The following is an 18253-nucleotide window of genomic DNA, read 5'->3' on the forward strand; positions in this document are numbered from 1 at the left end:
AAAACAGCTCACTCTGTATAAAATATAATCTGTTTTTCAAAAAACAAGAACTTCATGAACACCCAAGGGATCTGCTTTTGTTGAAAAGACAACTCAATATTCTACAATTCTGATTTAATGCTTATTTTACCCATCTTTTCATCAACTTGTTTACCTGCTGAGCTGATGCTTGACAAAACCCTCACATTAAAGTCCAACTGCTGTTATGTCCATGTTCCTTCAACTGGTTTCAAAGGGTATACAACCTACTTGCTCAAAAAAAAAAAGTATATGAATTGCCAATTGCCTTTTTAAAAAAAATGAAGTTGTGTTGGGCCAAGAAACTTGGTGAAACTGGAATACTGTGAATCTTGCATTGACATTTCGGATTCAGGACTGAATTAAACTTCCAAGTCTGCTTAAGTCCCTTTGAGTAAAGGAGGAGTTTTGCAATTGAAGAAAAGTGTGTTTTGCAAAATCCTGCCACTGCTATTTCCCTTGCAAATTTATTCCTTCTAAAACAATGTGGAGAAAGCAGTTTTCTGCCCTAACAAAGCCTGAAGTCCACAGAAGCTCATTTTCCTGCGTCAAGTGTACTGTTTAATAACCAGAGCCCCTGTTGCCTTTTTAAAAAGAAAAATGAGTACAAGTTTTAGGATGCAGCAAACCGAGGTGTATGTGCTTAATCCTTTCCCCAACGGAACTGCTTCACCCTTTCCCTCCCACTGGGGTTCCAGTTGTGTTTTTGCCCTTTGCCGATGAAGGACATGGGAGCTCACAGGGTAAGCAGCTGAGGAAATGATCATGAGATGGAAAATGAGAGTGCAGAAAGGGTTAAAGATGCCAAATTACTTCTCTGCTCGCAATCTCCAATCCCCTGAAGCTGCTCGTTTAAAAGTAACAAAATTGGTCCACTGGTAATCCATTATATATATGCATTTGCACATAAGATGGAGTTAGCGCTTGAAGAGTCCATTCCTAGTTCTTCTCGATTAAAGCCTTCCGCGTACGAAGGATTATTGAATTAAAAAGCAGAGAGGAAGCCTGCAAGAGGCAAGAACGATCAGCAACAGAAAATAAATTGGCATGTTTGTGCATAAGGGGGAAAAAACACCACCCCCACACTCCCAAATATACTACTAAATTGAGGAGAGAGGAGACCAAACATTCTGCTGTGTGAATTTGATGAGCCAAGCTGCACTCATAGAGTGAGCCTGTACTACAGGAAACCAATTTTCACAACTTAGAAAAGCCGCCTCATTAGAACAAACGTTTTAAAAGAAGAAAGTAGAAAATCAGTGAAACTGTAAAGGCAGCACAATGCCAATTTACTATTGGTGGGGCGAGGGAAATGAAGTTCCTTAAAATGGAGATTCGTCACAAAAATGACAAGTTTTACTAAAAGGTGCTTTCTTTTTGAAAACAGTGGCTTCCTCTGGTTTATCTTATCAGGCCAACTTTCACTGTGAGACATTATTATTATTTCTCAGCACAACGGACTCCAAAAGATGGGAATTCTTTGATAAGGTACAGGGGTCTTAGCAAGAAAGTTTGCTCAGACATATAACTACAGGTATTCCATATGCTCGAATAATATTATTTATATTTATCAAAAGCTCTCCAGAATTCGTTTATCAGGGCTCCCAAAAACACGTTGTCAATATGTTTTGCAAAGTCAGGCAGAATGTCAATTCTGCACCCAGTTACGTGGCATTACTGAAATTGACAATAATTGGACTGTGCGCAGAACCCGTTGCAGAGATTGTACCATCACGCCCTGGGATTTCGGGGTAGCGCAAGCCAGCTTCTACGGCCTGCCCCTCGAGCTAGCTTTGCCAAGGATCTTCCTAAGCTTTTTTTAATGTCCGTAAAATAAACATTAAAAGTGCTTGATGTGCAAGGCTAATAGTGATGATAGCACTTTCGCCGTGTTTTTTATTTTTCTGTTTTTTACAAAAGCCTTTTTTAAAAACAAAGACATGGAAGGCGTATATAAAATACACTTGTGTGTAACGTAAGACATATGCATCAAAGAAAATTATTGCAGAACCGATGAAGGATGTTCCACCTTTTTATTCACTACCGAGTGAGTAAAATTAATAGAAGTCTCCCCAGGAGAACCCATGGTGATCTACTAGCTTTCGCTGGTGGATGCTGCAGAAGTTATCTTGATATACTGGTTGAAAATTGTCTCGAAAGCTTCGTCTCTGTGTACCATGGCACCAAACACCAAAGGCTTGAAGGGGGGAGGAAGAGAAAAGCAGAAGAGTCAGTAACAATAATGACTGAAATATGGAGATCCCAAGTGCATCGGTAAGAATTAACTGCGCAATCCTATACAGTGGTACCTCAGTTTTTGAACAGCTTAGTTCACGAACAATTTGGAACCTGAACGCTGCAAAACCGAAAATAGGTGTTCCGGTTTTTGAATGTTTTTGGGAAGGCGAACGTGCTCCGTTTCTGCATCCCCCAGTGTTTCCTGTTGCGCTGCTAATTTGCGTCCCCTGTGTTTCCTGTTGCACTGCTAATTTGTGTCCCCCTCCCACTGTAATTCAAGCCTTCCGTTTCTGATTGCAGTGTTCTAAGGTGATATTTGGAGCTGATGTTTGCTGGTTTTGTTTTTGATATTTATTTGCTATTTATTTTGCATTTTTTGTTTTGAGGCTTTTTCAGTTAATTTGTTTTTGTGACTGTGAGGATCCCAGTTCAGCTACTGATTGGTTGATTGATTGATTGATTGATTGATTGTGCAACTTAGGAAATGGATAAAAAAACCCCATCTAAACAATGACTATCATCAGTGCAGATAAGAAAAAAAATAATTTTAATTTTTATCATCTACAATACTGTTTTATTTATTTTATAGTATAGTACATTGATTATTGCTTACATTTTATAGATCAATGGTCTTGTTAGATAGTAAAATTCATGTTAAATTGCTGTTTTAGTGGTTGTTTTTAAAAGTCTGTAACAGATTAATCCGATTGGCTCCTGCAGCCAATTGGAAGCCGTGGAAGCCCCGTCGGACGTTGGGCTTCCAAAAATAGTTTGCAAACCGGAACAGTCACTTCCGGGTTTGCGACATTCAGGAGCCAAAATGTTTGGGAACTAAGCTTCCAAGGTATGACTTTCAAGGTACACTGGTGCCTCGCAAGACGAAATTAATTCGTTCCGCGAGTTTTGTAGTCTTGCGATTTTTTTCGTCTTGGGAAGCACCGTGTCGGGAAAGTTTTGGAAAAGCTTCAAAAATCACCAAAGTCTTTAAAAACCTCAAAAAAGGCTACCACACCGCGTTCTATGAGTTGCTCCTCGAAGTCAAGTCGCAACTGTATTAACGGTGTTAAGAAAAAGGAAACAAACTTGCAAGACGTTTCCGTCTTGCGAAGCAAGCCCATAGGGAAAATCGTCTTGCGAAGCAGCTAAAAAAAAAAAAAAACAAACCCTTTCGTCTAGCGAGTTTTTTTGTCTTGCGAGGCATTCGTCTTGCGAGGTACCACTGTACAACTGTATTGTTATTATGCTATAAGAGAGAAATAATAGGGTGCAGCAAGGGGGAGAAATTAAAAAAAAAACTACCAAGAAAATCAGGGTGGGAAGTCATCAAAATAAAAGAAACAATAGTATGCATTGGAGTGTATTTGTGTATTGTTGTTTTTTGAAAATTTAATAAAATATAATTGGGGGAAAAGAAGAAGTCTCACTGGATTCAATTGGACTTATTCAAGTCATTCTTACCAAACGCCTTCACTAAATAAGTTTCTCATCATTAACTTCCCCAAATCATCATACTCTTTCCATTACTACTGACAAAGAACGTGACTCACTATTCCCTTCCTGCTCTAAAACACTCGCTGTGGTGGATTTTTGTTAAGACGGCCCATGCATATGCAAGCTAAAAAAGGACCCGAAACGTTTTCGTTTTCCCTGAAGATAATGACTAAATTCCCTTTCGTTGCAAATTGCAGCACAGATGCTTGCAACAACTTAAAAAAAAAAGAAGAAGAAGGTTTACTAAAGGAATCCGCATGGCTCAAGTTAAGTGCTCCAAAAACAGACAAGGTCATCACAGCATTAATATTTCAGCCGGCAGAATTGACGGTGCAATACACGTTAAGATCCTTTTATTTGCTTGCTCACTTTTTGCGTAGACGGCGTTGATACCGCAATCCCCATTCCGGATCCTGGAAGGACGGAAAGCACTTTGTACTGAAAAGAAGAAAGAAAAAGGCAATATTTAAATACTGAACCGGTGGAGGCAATGTGGGAAAGGCTCCGATCTGGCCAGGGCTGGAGACCTCTCAGGTTGATAGCACAAAAGGGAGGGCATTAAAACAACATCGTCATAATACTAGGAGAGGGGTGGACAACCCCTCTGCAGGCTTGAGGGCCACTGTTACTCCTGGACAGCCTCTCTATACCCTATACCTGGAGGTCTCAGGGAGGTTCACAGCAAGACCACAACATATAAATTCAAACCAAAAGCAATAACCCAATAACACCCCCCCTAAAGAGCCACATTTTCAAAGGTCTAATGAAGGTGCCAGGTGAACTTCCTTGGGGAGAGCATTCCACAGATGAAGAGCCACTGCAGAGAAGGCCCTGTTCTCGTGTTGCCACCCTCCAGATCTCTCGAGGAGGAGGCATACGAAGGAGGGCCTCAGAAGATGATCTCAGCGTCCGGTTAGGTTCATATGGAAAGAGGCAGTCCTCAAGGTATTGCGGTCCTGAGCCGTTTAAGGCTTCATAGGTCAAAACCAGTACTTTGAATTGGGCCCAGAAGCTAATTGGTAGCCAGTGCAGTTGGACCAGGATCAGTGTAATATGCTCAAACCGTCTTGCTCCGGTGAGCAACCTGGCTGCTGAATTCTGCACCAGCTGAAGTTTCCGAACCGTCTTCAAAGGCAGCCCTACATATAACGCACTGCAGTAATCTAACCTTGAAGTTACCAGAGCAGTAGGTGGAGCTACGCATATGAAAGCTATCTTTTTGTATGGTAGTTTCTTCACATTCACACATCCCTCCATCCAGACAAACAAGAAGCACTGTTCAGGGACACAGTGCAGCTAGGCCAAAACTCTCAAGAGAGTCCAAAGCAGGGCTGGTGAGGCTTGGGTGGCCTGGTGAGGAGTCCCCAGAGCCAAAAAGAGAGGCCTAGATGGCTGCATTTGGCTCTCAGCCCCAAAGTTCCCCATCGCTGTAGTAAAAGGTAAAAGGTAAAGGACCCCATGGCAGTTAAGTCCAGTCAAAGGCGACTATAGTGTTGCAGCGCTCATCTTGCTTTCAGGCCAAGAGAGCCAGCGTTTGTCCACAGACAGCTTTCCGGGTCATGTGGCCAGCATGACTAAACCGCTTCTGGTGCACAGAGGACCGTGATGGAAGCCAGAACGCAAGGAAACACCATTTACCTTCCCACCACAACGGTACCTATTTATCTACTTGTACTGGCGTGCTTTTGAACTTCAAGGTTGGCAGGAGCTGGGACAGAGCAACAGGAGCTCACCCCATCGCGGGGATTCATACCGCCAGCCTTCTGACTGGCAAGCCCGAGGGGCTCAGTGGTTTAGACCACAGCGCCACCCGCGTATTTGGGTCCAGGGGTGCCAACTTGAATAAAACATTGCATAATTGATCACAAGATGTGGCACACACTCATCATTTGAATGGTGATGCCCGTCAACTTTGGGGGAGCTCAGCCCCCTCAAATATTTTATGGGGGTCCCTAGGGGATGGCTCCTAGGGTAGGCTCTGCAATGGCCCAGAAATATGCTGGGAAAGGTAGTCTCGGGTTAGTTAGCTCAGACAAGTATTTCAGAGTTGTTGCGCTAAAGGAGCTCCACATGATCTGAAGGTTCCACAGATCATGACAAAGAAACACAACACAATGACCAGAAGTGGCTTCCACATCTGTCCAAAGAATGGATCTAGGTGCCAATGTGACGTTCAAATGTTTTGCCTCAGGACACAAGAATACAACCTTCATCCTTATTAATTAAAAACAGCATGTTAAACAGACACCATGGACCTACCTTTTGAATATCTGTAATATCTGTCAATTTTATAACTTTATTTCTTTTAGATGAACCAGATTTGGAACTTTCAAAGCACAAATAACTGGACAAAAGGAAAGGAAAACATTACATATTATATAGATGTTTGAGGACCAAAATTATTCAAAGCCTTGCCAACTAACTTCAATTTTTAGTTTAAATACAAACAGCTTTGCAAATCAACGAGGAACAATTAAATTGTCAGACAAATGAAAAAAAATGAAAGAGCAGTTACACCAAATTGAACAACTAAGCTCTATATAGTTTTAGAGATTGTCATACGCTGACATTACAACAAAAACATGTGCATACACAATGCTAGAAGCAGCACATCTTAAAAATGTCCTTCCATAAGGAATTCCACACAGATATATCACTTCCATTCAACAGGAAAGATTCAAGTCTCAGGAATATAATAATAATAATAATATTTATTTATACCCCACCCTCCCCAGCCAAGGCCGGGCTCAGGGCGGCTAACAAGCAATAATAAAAACCAGTTGAATGGTTACAACTTAAAAACAAAATTAAAATACATTAAAATATTGAAACATTAAAATATTAAAATGTAGCCTCATCGCAGGAGGAGAAAGGAAAAGAAAAAAGAAAGAGAGGGAGGGAATCAAATTGGGTCCAAGCCAAAGACAACAACTCTGTCTTACAGGCCCTGCGGAAAGAAATCAGATCCTGCAGGACCCTGGTCTCATAAGGCAGAGCGTTCCACCAGGCCGGAGCCAGTGTTAAAAAGGCCCTGGCTCTGGTTGAAGCCAATCTAACTTCCTTAGGGCCCGGGACCACTAGGGTGTTGCTATTTATGGACCTTGAGGCTCTCCGTGGGGCATACCGGGAGAGGCGGTCCCGTAGGTACGAGGGTCCTAGGCCGTGAAGGGCTTTAAAGGTCAAAACCAGCACCTTAAATCTGACCCTGTACTCCACCAGGAGTGGAAAAGCACTGGGTGAATATGCTCCCATGGCAGAGACCCCGTGAGGAGCCTGGCTGCAGCATTCTGCACCCGCTGGAGTTTCTGGGACAGCTTCAAGGGCAGCCCCACGTAGAGCAAATTACAGTAGTCAAGCCTGGAGGTGACCGTCGCATGGATCACGTCGCATATCCTTTTTCTCACCACTAGGTGCTTTTAGTCTATTTTTTAAAAAAAGGATTGACATACCCACAGAAATCAATCAGCCTGCCCTGAGTGTGGCAATGTTTGGTATCACCAAAAACTTGAAGCTCTGTCTGTTTTGTGGAATATTGAAGATTACAGATGAGGTAAAAGAACACCCCCTTTTGCAATAAGGGGATATTCCCACCCCCGTGAAGGCAAATAACTACCCAGCACAAATTAAGGCTCAGCTGACTACAGTTTGGGTGCTGCTTTCTTGCTTTGAAATGCTCTTTTTCCTAGCAAGAGTGACACCGTAAATAAGTTCTGGCTAAGGGGTGACTCCACTGAGAGCAAAAATAAACTGTTTGCGTTCCAAATTAGAAGAGGCCTGGTTCAGGGCCAACGAGGCTCATGTGGTGGCCTTGGGAGGAGCTGGTGAGGGGGTTTCAACAAGTTTATGGGGTGAGAATATTGGGGCTCTGTGGTGTGTACATTAATCTATCATATGCATGTCTCGAGAGAGGCAGCCAGGAGCACAACTCACTTGCCCTGGCATCAGCCAGCAGAGGAAAAAATCCCAGGGGAGGAGATAGGTTTAAGATTCCCAACTCTTCTACGGGTGCAATTTGCACAGAGCCCTTGGGATCGAGCCAGACATATAACATGTCACTTTAATAATACTTTAGAATGGCGGCAACACTTCCTGGAGAGCTTTGTCTGTCTTGAGTGACCTGGTCACGTAGCCTAACACCAGCGCACAGGTGTAACAAAGAAAGGCTTCTGGAACTTTTCTTAAAAGTTCATTTGGCTCAGCAATTTTGATTCTGAAGTATATGAATGTGTAGAACTCCGAGATCTGCCTAACATGTGCATGGAAAGGCACCAAGAAAACGTATTCTAGAAACATATCAGGTTCACCGAGTTCGAAGTCTGAAGCATTGCTCCTCAGACTGCAGAAATCCAGCCACTACAGGTCATTTCACTTTGACCTGTCTACTTTTGAGAAAGGTAGGGAAAAGCTAAAGGACCCCTGGACGGTTAAGACCAGTCAAAGGTGACTATGGGGTGCGGCGCTCATCTCCACTTTCAGGCCAAGGGAGCCGGAGTTTGTCCTCAGACAGCTTTCCGGGTCATGTGGCTAGCATGACTAAACCACTTCTGGCACACAGAGGACCGTGACAAAAGCCAGAGTGCGCAGAAACGCCGTTTACTTTCCCACCAGAGCGGTACCTATTTATCTACTTGCACTGGTGTGCTTTCGAACAGCTAGGTTGACAGGAGCTGGGACAGAGCAACGGGAGCTCACCCCGTTGCGGGGATTCGAACCGTCAACCTTCCGATCGGTAAGCCCAAGAGGCTCAGTGGTTTAGACCACAGCGCCACCCACACCCACCAAAAAGGTAAATTACCCTTGGACAGTGAAGTCCGGTCAAAGGTGACTATGGGGTTGCAGCGCTCATCTTGCCTTCAGGCCCAGGGAGCTGGCATTTGTCCACAGACAGCTTTTCAGGTCATGTGGCCAGCATGGCTAAACCGCTTCTGGCGCGGTCGACCACGACTGCGCGGATGTTACTGGCCCAGAGATGGAAAGAAGATAAAGTCCCAACCAGAGAAGAATAGCAGATTAAGTGGATTATTCTCAAATCGCAAAAATGGCCGGAAGAATCAGAAATCAGGAAGACAAAAATTTTAGTAAGGAATGGGGGAAAATTTTAATTTATCTTAAAGACCATTGTAAACAGTTAAAATCGTGAGTAGGATTGGAATCACTCTTGCTGTTTAATGGTGATTTTTGGATATAATGGAGATGTAAAAGATTTGGATTATTATAAAAGATGCAGGAGGAAATGATTAACAATAGGACCCACAAAGGGGAGGAGGGAAGTCCAGGAGATTCCTTGGAATCTTGTTTTTATTATGTATGTTGGAGATCTGATTCTAAAACTTTAATTTGAAAAACCAAATAAATAATTTAATTTTTTTTTAAACCCGCTTCTGGCTCAACGGAACACCATGACAGAAGCCAGAGCGCACAGAAACGCTGTTTACCTTTTGAGAAAGAACATCAGTACACTCAGGATATTACAGCTACACTTGGGTGACTCTTTTCTGACCCATTAAATCCAACTCTCTTATTATTTCTTGAGGAGACGCCTACTATTTCATGAGTTGGTTCTATCACATGTGAACAATGAATGAATCCTGTTGCAACAAGTTCTGGCATTCTCATGAGGGAGAAAATCCACTGAAGGCTAGTTTGCACGCCCTGTATATTTTTCTTACATTTATTTACAGTGACCCGTGAGAAATACCTTTAACCTTCTCCTTTGGTTTAATGGCACTTGCAAAAGGAGTTGCACTGTGTTTTTCCCTTTGAAATTTACAAAAGTGCTGGTGCTCCCAGGTAGTCAATTTTTTCCCAGCCTGAAAACTCCCGTTACAAATCGCGTAAAGACTTACTTTTCTGTGACGTAAAGCACTCCATTTCTAATGTAGTCTGTGGGCATCTTCCTGTCTCTGTTAATTAAGCAGCAGCGCCAGCCATTCTCACACACTGTCAAAAGAAAACAAACACATTATACTTCATGCAAGAAATCGAGGGGCCAAACCTTCACAGTGGCAGCCCAGGAAAAAGACATTTCCCCCCCCAAAATAAAAAGGGACACAGACATGTTTTGTTCCATTATGGTGACAAATCTTTCTTTAAAAGCAACAAGGCCATGTACCAGAATTCCAGAATGCGTACCAAAACTTTTTCTAAACCCTGAAGTATTTGTTTCAAGCACTGGATTACGTTACTTCTCTCACAGGATTATGAACCTTTCCTGCCCTCTCAAATTCGTGCTACCACAAAAGGCAAACCAAGCGGCAGGCATCAGGTTCGCTCAAAGAATCTTATGGATGTCAGATAAAAAATTAATTTGGCCTCTTGCTCACAGGACCTAACAGCAGATAACATTACAGGGCAGTTCATTTTCTCAGTACCACCGCACTGCGGGCAATTCCTTTTTTAAAATGCCTTCTATTTACGGCCAACGCCCGTGTATTACGTATGCGCCGCTACCTGACAAAGGACGTTCGTTTTCCGACAGATTAAATACTTCATAGAAGTTGCCTCTCTTGGTGGTGTGAAATCGGCTGCTGTCTTCGTCTCTGCTTACTCCCGTCGGGGCGCTTGAGCCCACGCAACTTCGCGACGTTGCCGTTTGAAGCTGCAAGGAAATAAAATTGGATTACCGTTAATGCAAGGCAAATACATAAAGCGCACAGGGGCGGCTTTGCGATTTTATGCAATCCTCAGAAAAACAACACCACCCTGCCTTTATTCTTCGGTACGTGCATTTATGGCGGGGGGACGGGACACCAAGGCTTGATACCCAACACAACTGCATGTCTTGCCCACGTAAACCAGTGTTGTAAAAGGTCGGGAGTGGAGTTTCCACGTGAGCCAGAATTAGATCCAATCTATCCATTCAGAATTATCAGGTGGTACAATAAAACTTTGGGACGCGGGTGGCACTGTGGGTAAAACCACAGAGCCTAGGACTTGCCGATCAGAAGGCCGGCGGTTCAAATCCTGCAATGGGGTGAGCTCCCGTTGCTCTGTCCCAGCTCCTGTCAACCTAGCAGTTCGAAAGCACGCCAGTGCAAGTAGATAAATAGGTACCACTCCGGCGGGAAGGTAAACAGCGTTTTTGTGCGCTGTTCTGGTTTGCCAGTAGCGGCTTAGTCATGCTGGCCACATGACCCGGAAGCTGTACGCCGGCTCCCTCGGCCAATAAAGCGAGATGAGCGCCGCAACCCCAGAGTCAGTCACGACTGGACCTAATGGTCAGGGGTCCCTTTACCTTTACCTTTTACAATAAAACTGGACTATACCACTTCTTACTGCAGACATGTGAACTGCGTACATTGGTACCTCAATTTTCGAACGTAATCCATTCTGGATTTCCGAAACGTTTGAAAACTGAGGCGTAAAGGGCGGCCTGCAAATTCAATAGAGAAAGCTGGAAAAAAAAACCTCAGCGGGAGCTATTCTACTTCCAAGGTGCATTTGAAAGCGGAAGCATTGACGTCCGGGTTTTCGGTGATCGAAAACCCAATTCCACTGTATTAGAAAGCTCCTGCACTGTCTGTGTGGAGCATGTCCTCGTGTCACAACTCTTGAGAGATCTACTGCATCGGGAAGAAAAGCTCCAGTACAGCCCTATCTTGCAGAAACTTATGAGAGAAGAGTGAGAACATGCAGCGCCGCACGTTCAGTCAGAAACGGCGCCATTTCAGGTGGGCTCTATTGTATTTTGTAAAGGCTGGCTGCGATCCTAAGCGGCACATGCAAGCAAGGGGCTGTTCAGGCGTGCTTTTATTGTAAGCCACCCCGATAAAACGGGGCCGAACCGCAGGGTGTCATCGCAATAAGTGATAAAAAGACGTTCCCATGTGGTCTGCCGTCCTGGCCCTGGCGAGGAAAAAGATCTGCTCAGCTTTTAATAAAAAAAAAATGTGTAATGGACCCTCAGGCCGCTATATCGATGTTCACTCGCATATTATGCCCTCAAACGCTAAGGAATGTCAAAGTTTTGTTTAACCATTGGCATCTTAAAAGCTGGCACAATAACTCCTAATTAAGTAAATTCTGCTTGAATGTTTCAATTATGCACTTTAAACCCTGCTGATTTCTTTTGCTGCACAGGGCTCCTCTGAGAGAGAGAGGTGGGGGATCATCAACATCATATGACCATCTCAACTTGTCTGGACTGCACTCTTTAATGCAAAGCTTTTTTTAAAAAAGTTCCAGTAGAATTGCAACTGAGAAATGAGAATATGGCGAACGGGTCATTCCACGCCAAATCAAAAACCACCCTTCTTATTTTTAAAACATAGCAAGTCCATGGCAGCCCATTGGGAAAAAAAAGTATGATACATGTGTTAGTTTTGGTTTGCCTGCTATGGCTTATTGAACCTACCAAGGTACAAAATAACTAACATTCACTTTGAACGGTCAGTGACCCTTCTCTGTAGCACTTAATACAATTTTTGTACATTATTTTGAAAGAGAACTAAATTAGCTTTATTCTGATACCAAAATAAGCACAATTGGTTCAAAAATAAGCGAAACAGAAATTGCGTTAGCTTAATTCACGCAAAAATTGAATTTTTAAAAAAATTCTCCTATGTCCAATTTTGGACAAAAAAAATCTTTAAAAATTAATTGGAGGTTATCTCATAGGTTATCACATAAAAATTTTTTTGAAGAAAATCTGGGTTGTGAGAGCACAGTCGAGTATTAAAATCAGGTGATTTGGCATGGAATGACCCAAACCCATTCTCCAACAGCCATATTGGGGACAACTGGGCGTACCATTAGTCTACTACAATGTTGTTGTTGCTATTTATTTATCAATTGCCCTTCGCCCTAAGGGCCTAGGGAAAGTTAAAACGATTAAAACACCATCTCAAGAGCAACCTGAAACAGGCCGCCATCACGGAAATAAGGTGGGTCCTCAAAACACACTTCTCACGATGCCAAATGTCGGGAGTAAACAAGTGCGTTTGGCTCCTTCCACATCGTCATAAAGCGTTTTCCAGAAGGTTCTGAATCCTTTCAAGCACTCTGACCCCTCATTATGGGCACATGCAACCGCCGGACAACTGGAGCTCCGGACTTCCTGGCAGCAATATTTTTCTAGAAAAAGGGGTGCCGGAACTCAACACGAACGCCGCCTCCCCTTGTTCTCTCAGAACGGCAATGGCGCCCACCTGAGAGGGACTGGAACTGAGTTCCGGCGAGTTCCGCCTGAAAAAAGCCCTGTCCCTTGGATGCCAGCCAGAGGAGGAGTGGACGTGAACAAGCATGTGCCCCTTAATTCTCCTGTGTTGGATTCTCTCGCTTGGATCCCTTGCTTGCTCAACAGCATGGTTTGTCCTCCCAAAATTGGAGGGCTAGCTCCAAAGCAAATGTTTCACGGTTCCAAATCCTGTACCTCAAGTTCCACCTCTCCCCATATGAACCAACCCAGACCATGCGATCATCTTCTGAGGCCCTTTCTCATATGCCTCCTCCACAAGAAGTCCAAAGTGGTTCCTCTTCTCCTGGGCCTTTGGTTAATTAAACTATGGTCTTTTAAACTGGGTGGTGAGTACTGTTTTTGTTTGTGACTATGCTATGTGTGTAGAGAAGGGCAACCAAGGTGATCTAGGACAGGGTTTCCCAAACTTGGGTCTCCAGCTACTGTTGGACTACAAGTCCCATGATCCCTAGCTAGCAGGACCAGTGGTCAGGGAGGATGGGAGCTGTAGTTGGAAAACAGCTGGAGGCACACATTTGGGAAACCCTGATCTAGGGCCTGGAAACAAAGCCTTGTGAGGAACAGTTGAAGGGTCTGGGTATGTTTGGCCTGGAAAGGAAGAGTCTGAGAAGAGACAATGAGAGCCATCTTCAAATATCTCAAGGGCCGTCTTGAGCTTGTCTTCTCCTGCTCCAGAGGATAGGACTCAAACCAATGGCTTCAAGTTGCTAGAAAGGGGTTTCTGAATAAACTCCAGGAAGAACTTTCTGACAGTAAGAGCTGATCGTCAGTGGAACGGTCTCCCTCAGGAAGGTGTGGACTCTCCTTCCTTGGAGGTCACCTGCCATGGATGCTTTAGCTGAGATTGCTGCATTGCACGGGGGTTGGACTAGATAATCCTTGGGGTCCCTTCTATGCACCGTATTTTTCGCTCCATAAGGCGCACCTGAGCATAAGACGCACCTAGTTTTTTTTTGGGGGGGGGGGGAATGCAAGGAAAAAAATATTCTTTAAAGGGAGCGCTGAGCAAAGCCTGTATGCATCCCAGGCTCTGATCAGCGCTCCCTTTCACGAGCCACGGGGAGCGTGGAGCTTGCGTGGAGCTTGCAGGCCCCCAAGAGCCACACACACACTCCGCGTGGCTCGTGAAAGGGAGCGCGGCTCTTGGGGGGTTTTCCATTCGCTCCATAAGACACACACACATTTCCGCTTACTTTTTAGGAGGGGGGAAATGTGTCTTATAAAGCGAAATATACTGTATTTTTGTGTTTTGATATCGTATGAAAGGTGGCATAGAAATTTTAATAATAATAATAATAATAATAATAATAATAATAATAATAGAGAGAGCCTTCGGGTGTAGGATAGGCTCTGCACTGAAGAATGTCACTTCCAACTCCCCATAGCTCAGTGGTGGCTAAACTTGTACCTCCAGCTGTTTTTTTGGACTACAACTCCCATCATCCCTAGCTAACAGGACCAGTGGTTAGGAATGATGGGAGTTGTAGTCCCAAAACAGCTGGAGGGCCAAGTTTGGCCACCACTGCCATAGCTGGAGATAGCATATCTGTCCCCAATCTCGCTCACATAATTCTGTCTGACTCTGAACATCAGAACAGGATCCTTTCGCTAGACGGCATTTAACAAGCACATCAAAATAACTCCTTCGACTAGTTCTGGAAATATTATTACACACAATTAATTCAAGATCATTCAGCTAGCAGGAGCCACACTTACTATGCATTTCCAAGAAACTACAAATTAAAACCAAGCCATTAAATATATGCAACACACACAAACATACAAAGTAACTGTTAACTAAATACACAAGCTTACACACGCACACGAAAGGCATCAGCTCATTATGAACACAAATGATCCAATTGAAAGAAAGAAAGTGTTGCACGCTGAGATCCGTACCTTTTCATGCCCTGACAGCTAGCAGGAAAGGAAAAAACAAACAAACACAAATGTGACAGTGACAAAAGAAAAAAGCGAAATCTATTTAACTGTATAATATACAGAATAAAAAACATGAACTGAGTGAAGTTGCAAGGTTGTACATTCCAAAAGACTACACACAATGATTGCAATATTAAAGGAAAAAGGAAAAAAAAAATCACTCCAATGTATCAGTGGTTAGAGCATATATTTTCAATCCATTAAAATCAAATTAGCCCTTAACTAGATTTCCCATTCCTGGCTCTTAATCTGTTTAACAGTGGGTGTAACTTTTCACTTCATTTTGTTTATAATTTGGTATTAGCTGAGAAAGTATGGCAGAAGGTTAATTCGGTGTAATGTAGATAATGAGTTCTCCATAGATTCCTTTGATAGACCAAACAAAAGAATATGGGCAAGGCAGCTCAACTGAAGAAAAGCTGAATGTTCAGAAAAAGAGTACAATACGGCCCCCTCGTGACTGGACCACGTAAAATTATGGGTGGGAAAAAGCAGTTCAAGACTCTGTCAGATCAAAAGTGTCACTGGAATGTAGAACGTTTGCACCTTTGGGAAATTCAGGAAGTCTCTGAATGAAGTACTGGGCACTCCAGATGCAAGAAAATGCTGAATTCTTTAGGGTAGGGATGGAGAACTGGATCCAGCCAAATTCCATGGGTCATTTTTACATGTGACGTCAGGTGATTCCAAGACAGGGCAGCTGTCTGCCTGCTCCATCTGGTACTCAGGCTGAGACCCTACCTGCTCACAGACTGTCTTGCCAGAGTGGTGCATGGTCTAGTTATCTCCCGCTCAGACTACTGCAATGCGCTCTACGTGGGGCTACCTTTGAAGGTGACCCGGAAACTGCAACAAATCCGGAATGCAGCAGATAGACTGGTGACTGGGAGCCTCTGCCGAGACCATATAACACCAGTCTTGAAAGACCTACATTGGCTCCCAGGACGTTTCCGAGCACAATTCAAAGTGTTGGTGCTGACCTTGAAAGCCCTAAACGGCCTCAGCTTTTAGTATACCTGAAGGAGCGTCTCTATCCCCATTGTTCTGCCCGGACGCTGAGGTCCAGCTTCGAGGGCCTTCTGGAGGTTTCCTAACTGAGAGAAGCGAAGTTACAGGGATCCAAGCAGAGGGCCTTCTCGGTGGTGGCACCCACCCTGTGAAACACCCTCCCATCAGATGTCAAGGAAATAAGCAACTATCTGACTTTTAGAAGACATCTGAAGGCAGCCCTGTTTAGGGAAGTTTTTAATGTTTGATGTTTTATTGTGCTTGAAATTTTGTGGGGAGCCGCCCAGACTGGCTGGGGAAACCCAGCCAGATGTTGTTGTTGTTGTCACAGCTACAAGGGAATATTCTTTTTTGAATTCAAATTGAGATGCAAAGGAAGAACCCTGTTGCCTTTAACTGCAAAAGAGCAGGCAGTGTTTTTCTCTTCTGCAATCTTAGCGCTGTGGCGCTTTTCGCACTAAGATTGGAGATAAGTGCCTGCCTGCTCTTAGACCGCAAGTGACAGCAGGCAGAGGTTTATCTCAAATCTCAGTGCTAAGCACCACAGCACTAAGATCAGGGACAAGAGAGCCTTTATCTCAGATCTTAGCACTTAGATGGGACATGACCGCTCTCTGAGGTTCCTCACAGCTGGTATATTTTCAAAACAAGAAAACCTGTAATCTGATGGGTAAAATTCTGACAAGGCTGCTGCTGTATCTCTTATTTTTTATCCGAATGTTTTGAATCGGCCCTTGATTCAACTGAGTCTCATAAGAGGAGACTTCAAAGTTCAGACAGTCAATGCATAATACTTTTAACCGGGGTCAGGCGACGTTTTAAATCATGTAATTGCCTTAATCTGGGTTTCGAAATTGTACTTAACCCTCCCTGACATCTTTGAAAGAAGGGCAAGCTGTAAATTTTAATAAAGGAATACACACTGCTAGAAACTGGGCTATGGCCTTAGGGTGGAAGTCAAAAACAGTTGACCTGCCCCTGTTCCTTTACCATGGTCATAGTATAATAATAATAATAATAATAATAATAATAATAATAATATATTAATTATACCCCGCCCATCTGGCTGGGTTTCCCATTGGAGTTCTGACATGGCTACCTGTATAATAATAATAATAATAATAATAATAATAATAATAATAATAATAGTCTACCGTTAACCGTTAGTATGGCAATGGCTGTGGGCAAGATCAGAATTACTGAGAATGTGTACAATCACTAAGGACTTGATGGGGATTATATTTGCTGTGTTATATTGTCATGACTGAGTGAGACTGGGATCGCGACTACTATCCTATGCTGTGACTGAATTGAAGGGGGTTGGTCTAGATGATCCTTGGGGTTTAGAACGTCACCCGTTAGTTTTAGAGCACCCAATATCTACATTCACGGGGCCTTCTGCTTTTTAAGTGGGAGAGTTGTCAACTATCAAATCCAACCGGTATTTGCATATTGGGTCCACAGTCTTAAAAGCCAGCCAGCCAGCCCCTCTATGTGCTCTAGTCACTGAAGTCAAATGGATATCGTTCGGTTACGTGAAAACAGAACAGAACAGAACAAAACAAAACAAAACATCAAGCTCTATTTACCCGTCTTGATACTGTAGCATTAGCTCTCTCTTTGAGCTGGGGATCTGTAGGCAAGTTTAACCATATGATATAAGGGGTATCGTACTTTGCTCGTAGCCTCGGGCACCGCTTGAAGACAAAGTCGATAAGGAAAAATTTGATTCCTGCATAAAGTCCTATGTAATTGGAAAGACCAAGAAAGAAAGAAAGAAAGAAAGAAAGAAAGAAAGAAAGAAAGAAAGAAAGAAAGAAAGGTTATCAGTGAAATATCAGCTTAACCGGAATTGTGCTACCGATATAGTCATCGTACAACCAAAACGAAGATACAGTCATACCTCATGTTATGTTTGCTTCACGTTACGTTTTTTCAGGTTGCGGCGACCTGCGGCGACCCAGAAGTACTGGAAAGGGTTACTTCTGGGTTTCGCCACTCGTGCATGCGCGGTGCGCTAAATTGCGCTTCGTTCATGCGCACAAGCACCAAATTGCACCACGCACCTGCGCACTTGCGGGCTTTTCACGTTGCAAATGGGCCTCCGGAACGGATCCCATTCACAACCAGAGGTTCTTCAACCCTTGAACAAAAGGCCAGAAACTATAGGGTCTACAAGAGATGTGAGCCTTAGAAATTCAAGTGGCCACACAACTGCAAAAGCAGAAGTTAAGGTTGATTTACAGCAAAGCAGCAGCAGAGGTGCAGCTATGGACATCTTTATCTCGGCCTCTGACAGCTGAAAAATAAGGTTTCCATGACCTATCTGGAAAGAGTTAATTAATGCAGGCCTGTTTGGGG

The 18253-nt window shown here is 43.6% G+C and overlaps 1 protein-coding gene across 7 annotated transcripts in view; it reads right to left on the reverse strand.

Moving 5' to 3' along the window:
- Positions 1 to 2037: 2037 nt before the first annotated feature.
- The window catches only part of GRAMD4 (GRAM domain containing 4), a 106655-nt gene continuing 90439 nt past the window's right edge, over positions 2038 to 18253 (reverse strand). For 5 of the 7 annotated variants that reach the window (XM_081023666.1, XM_081023662.1, XM_081023667.1 and 2 more), the window contains 7 exons: positions 17482 to 17636; positions 14843 to 14860; positions 10198 to 10345; positions 9594 to 9687; positions 6007 to 6091; positions 4117 to 4185; positions 2038 to 2215 (listed from right to left, as the gene is read on the reverse strand). In XM_081023666.1, coding sequence (XP_080879792.1) covers positions 2114 to 2215; positions 4117 to 4185; positions 6007 to 6091; positions 9594 to 9687; positions 10198 to 10345; positions 14843 to 14860; positions 17482 to 17636 — 671 coding nt within the window. In that variant the 3' untranslated portion in view covers positions 2038 to 2113. The remainder of the gene's footprint in view (positions 2216 to 4116; positions 4186 to 6006; positions 6092 to 9593; positions 9688 to 10197; positions 10346 to 14842; positions 14861 to 17481; positions 17637 to 18253) is intronic. The other 2 variants (XM_081023663.1, XM_081023665.1) reach the window with 1 other exon arrangement.

This window comes from Podarcis pityusensis (assembly GCF_964106645.2).
Source record: "Podarcis pityusensis genome assembly, chromosome: 10".
Lineage (NCBI taxonomy): Eukaryota > Metazoa > Chordata > Lepidosauria > Squamata > Lacertidae > Podarcis > Podarcis pityusensis.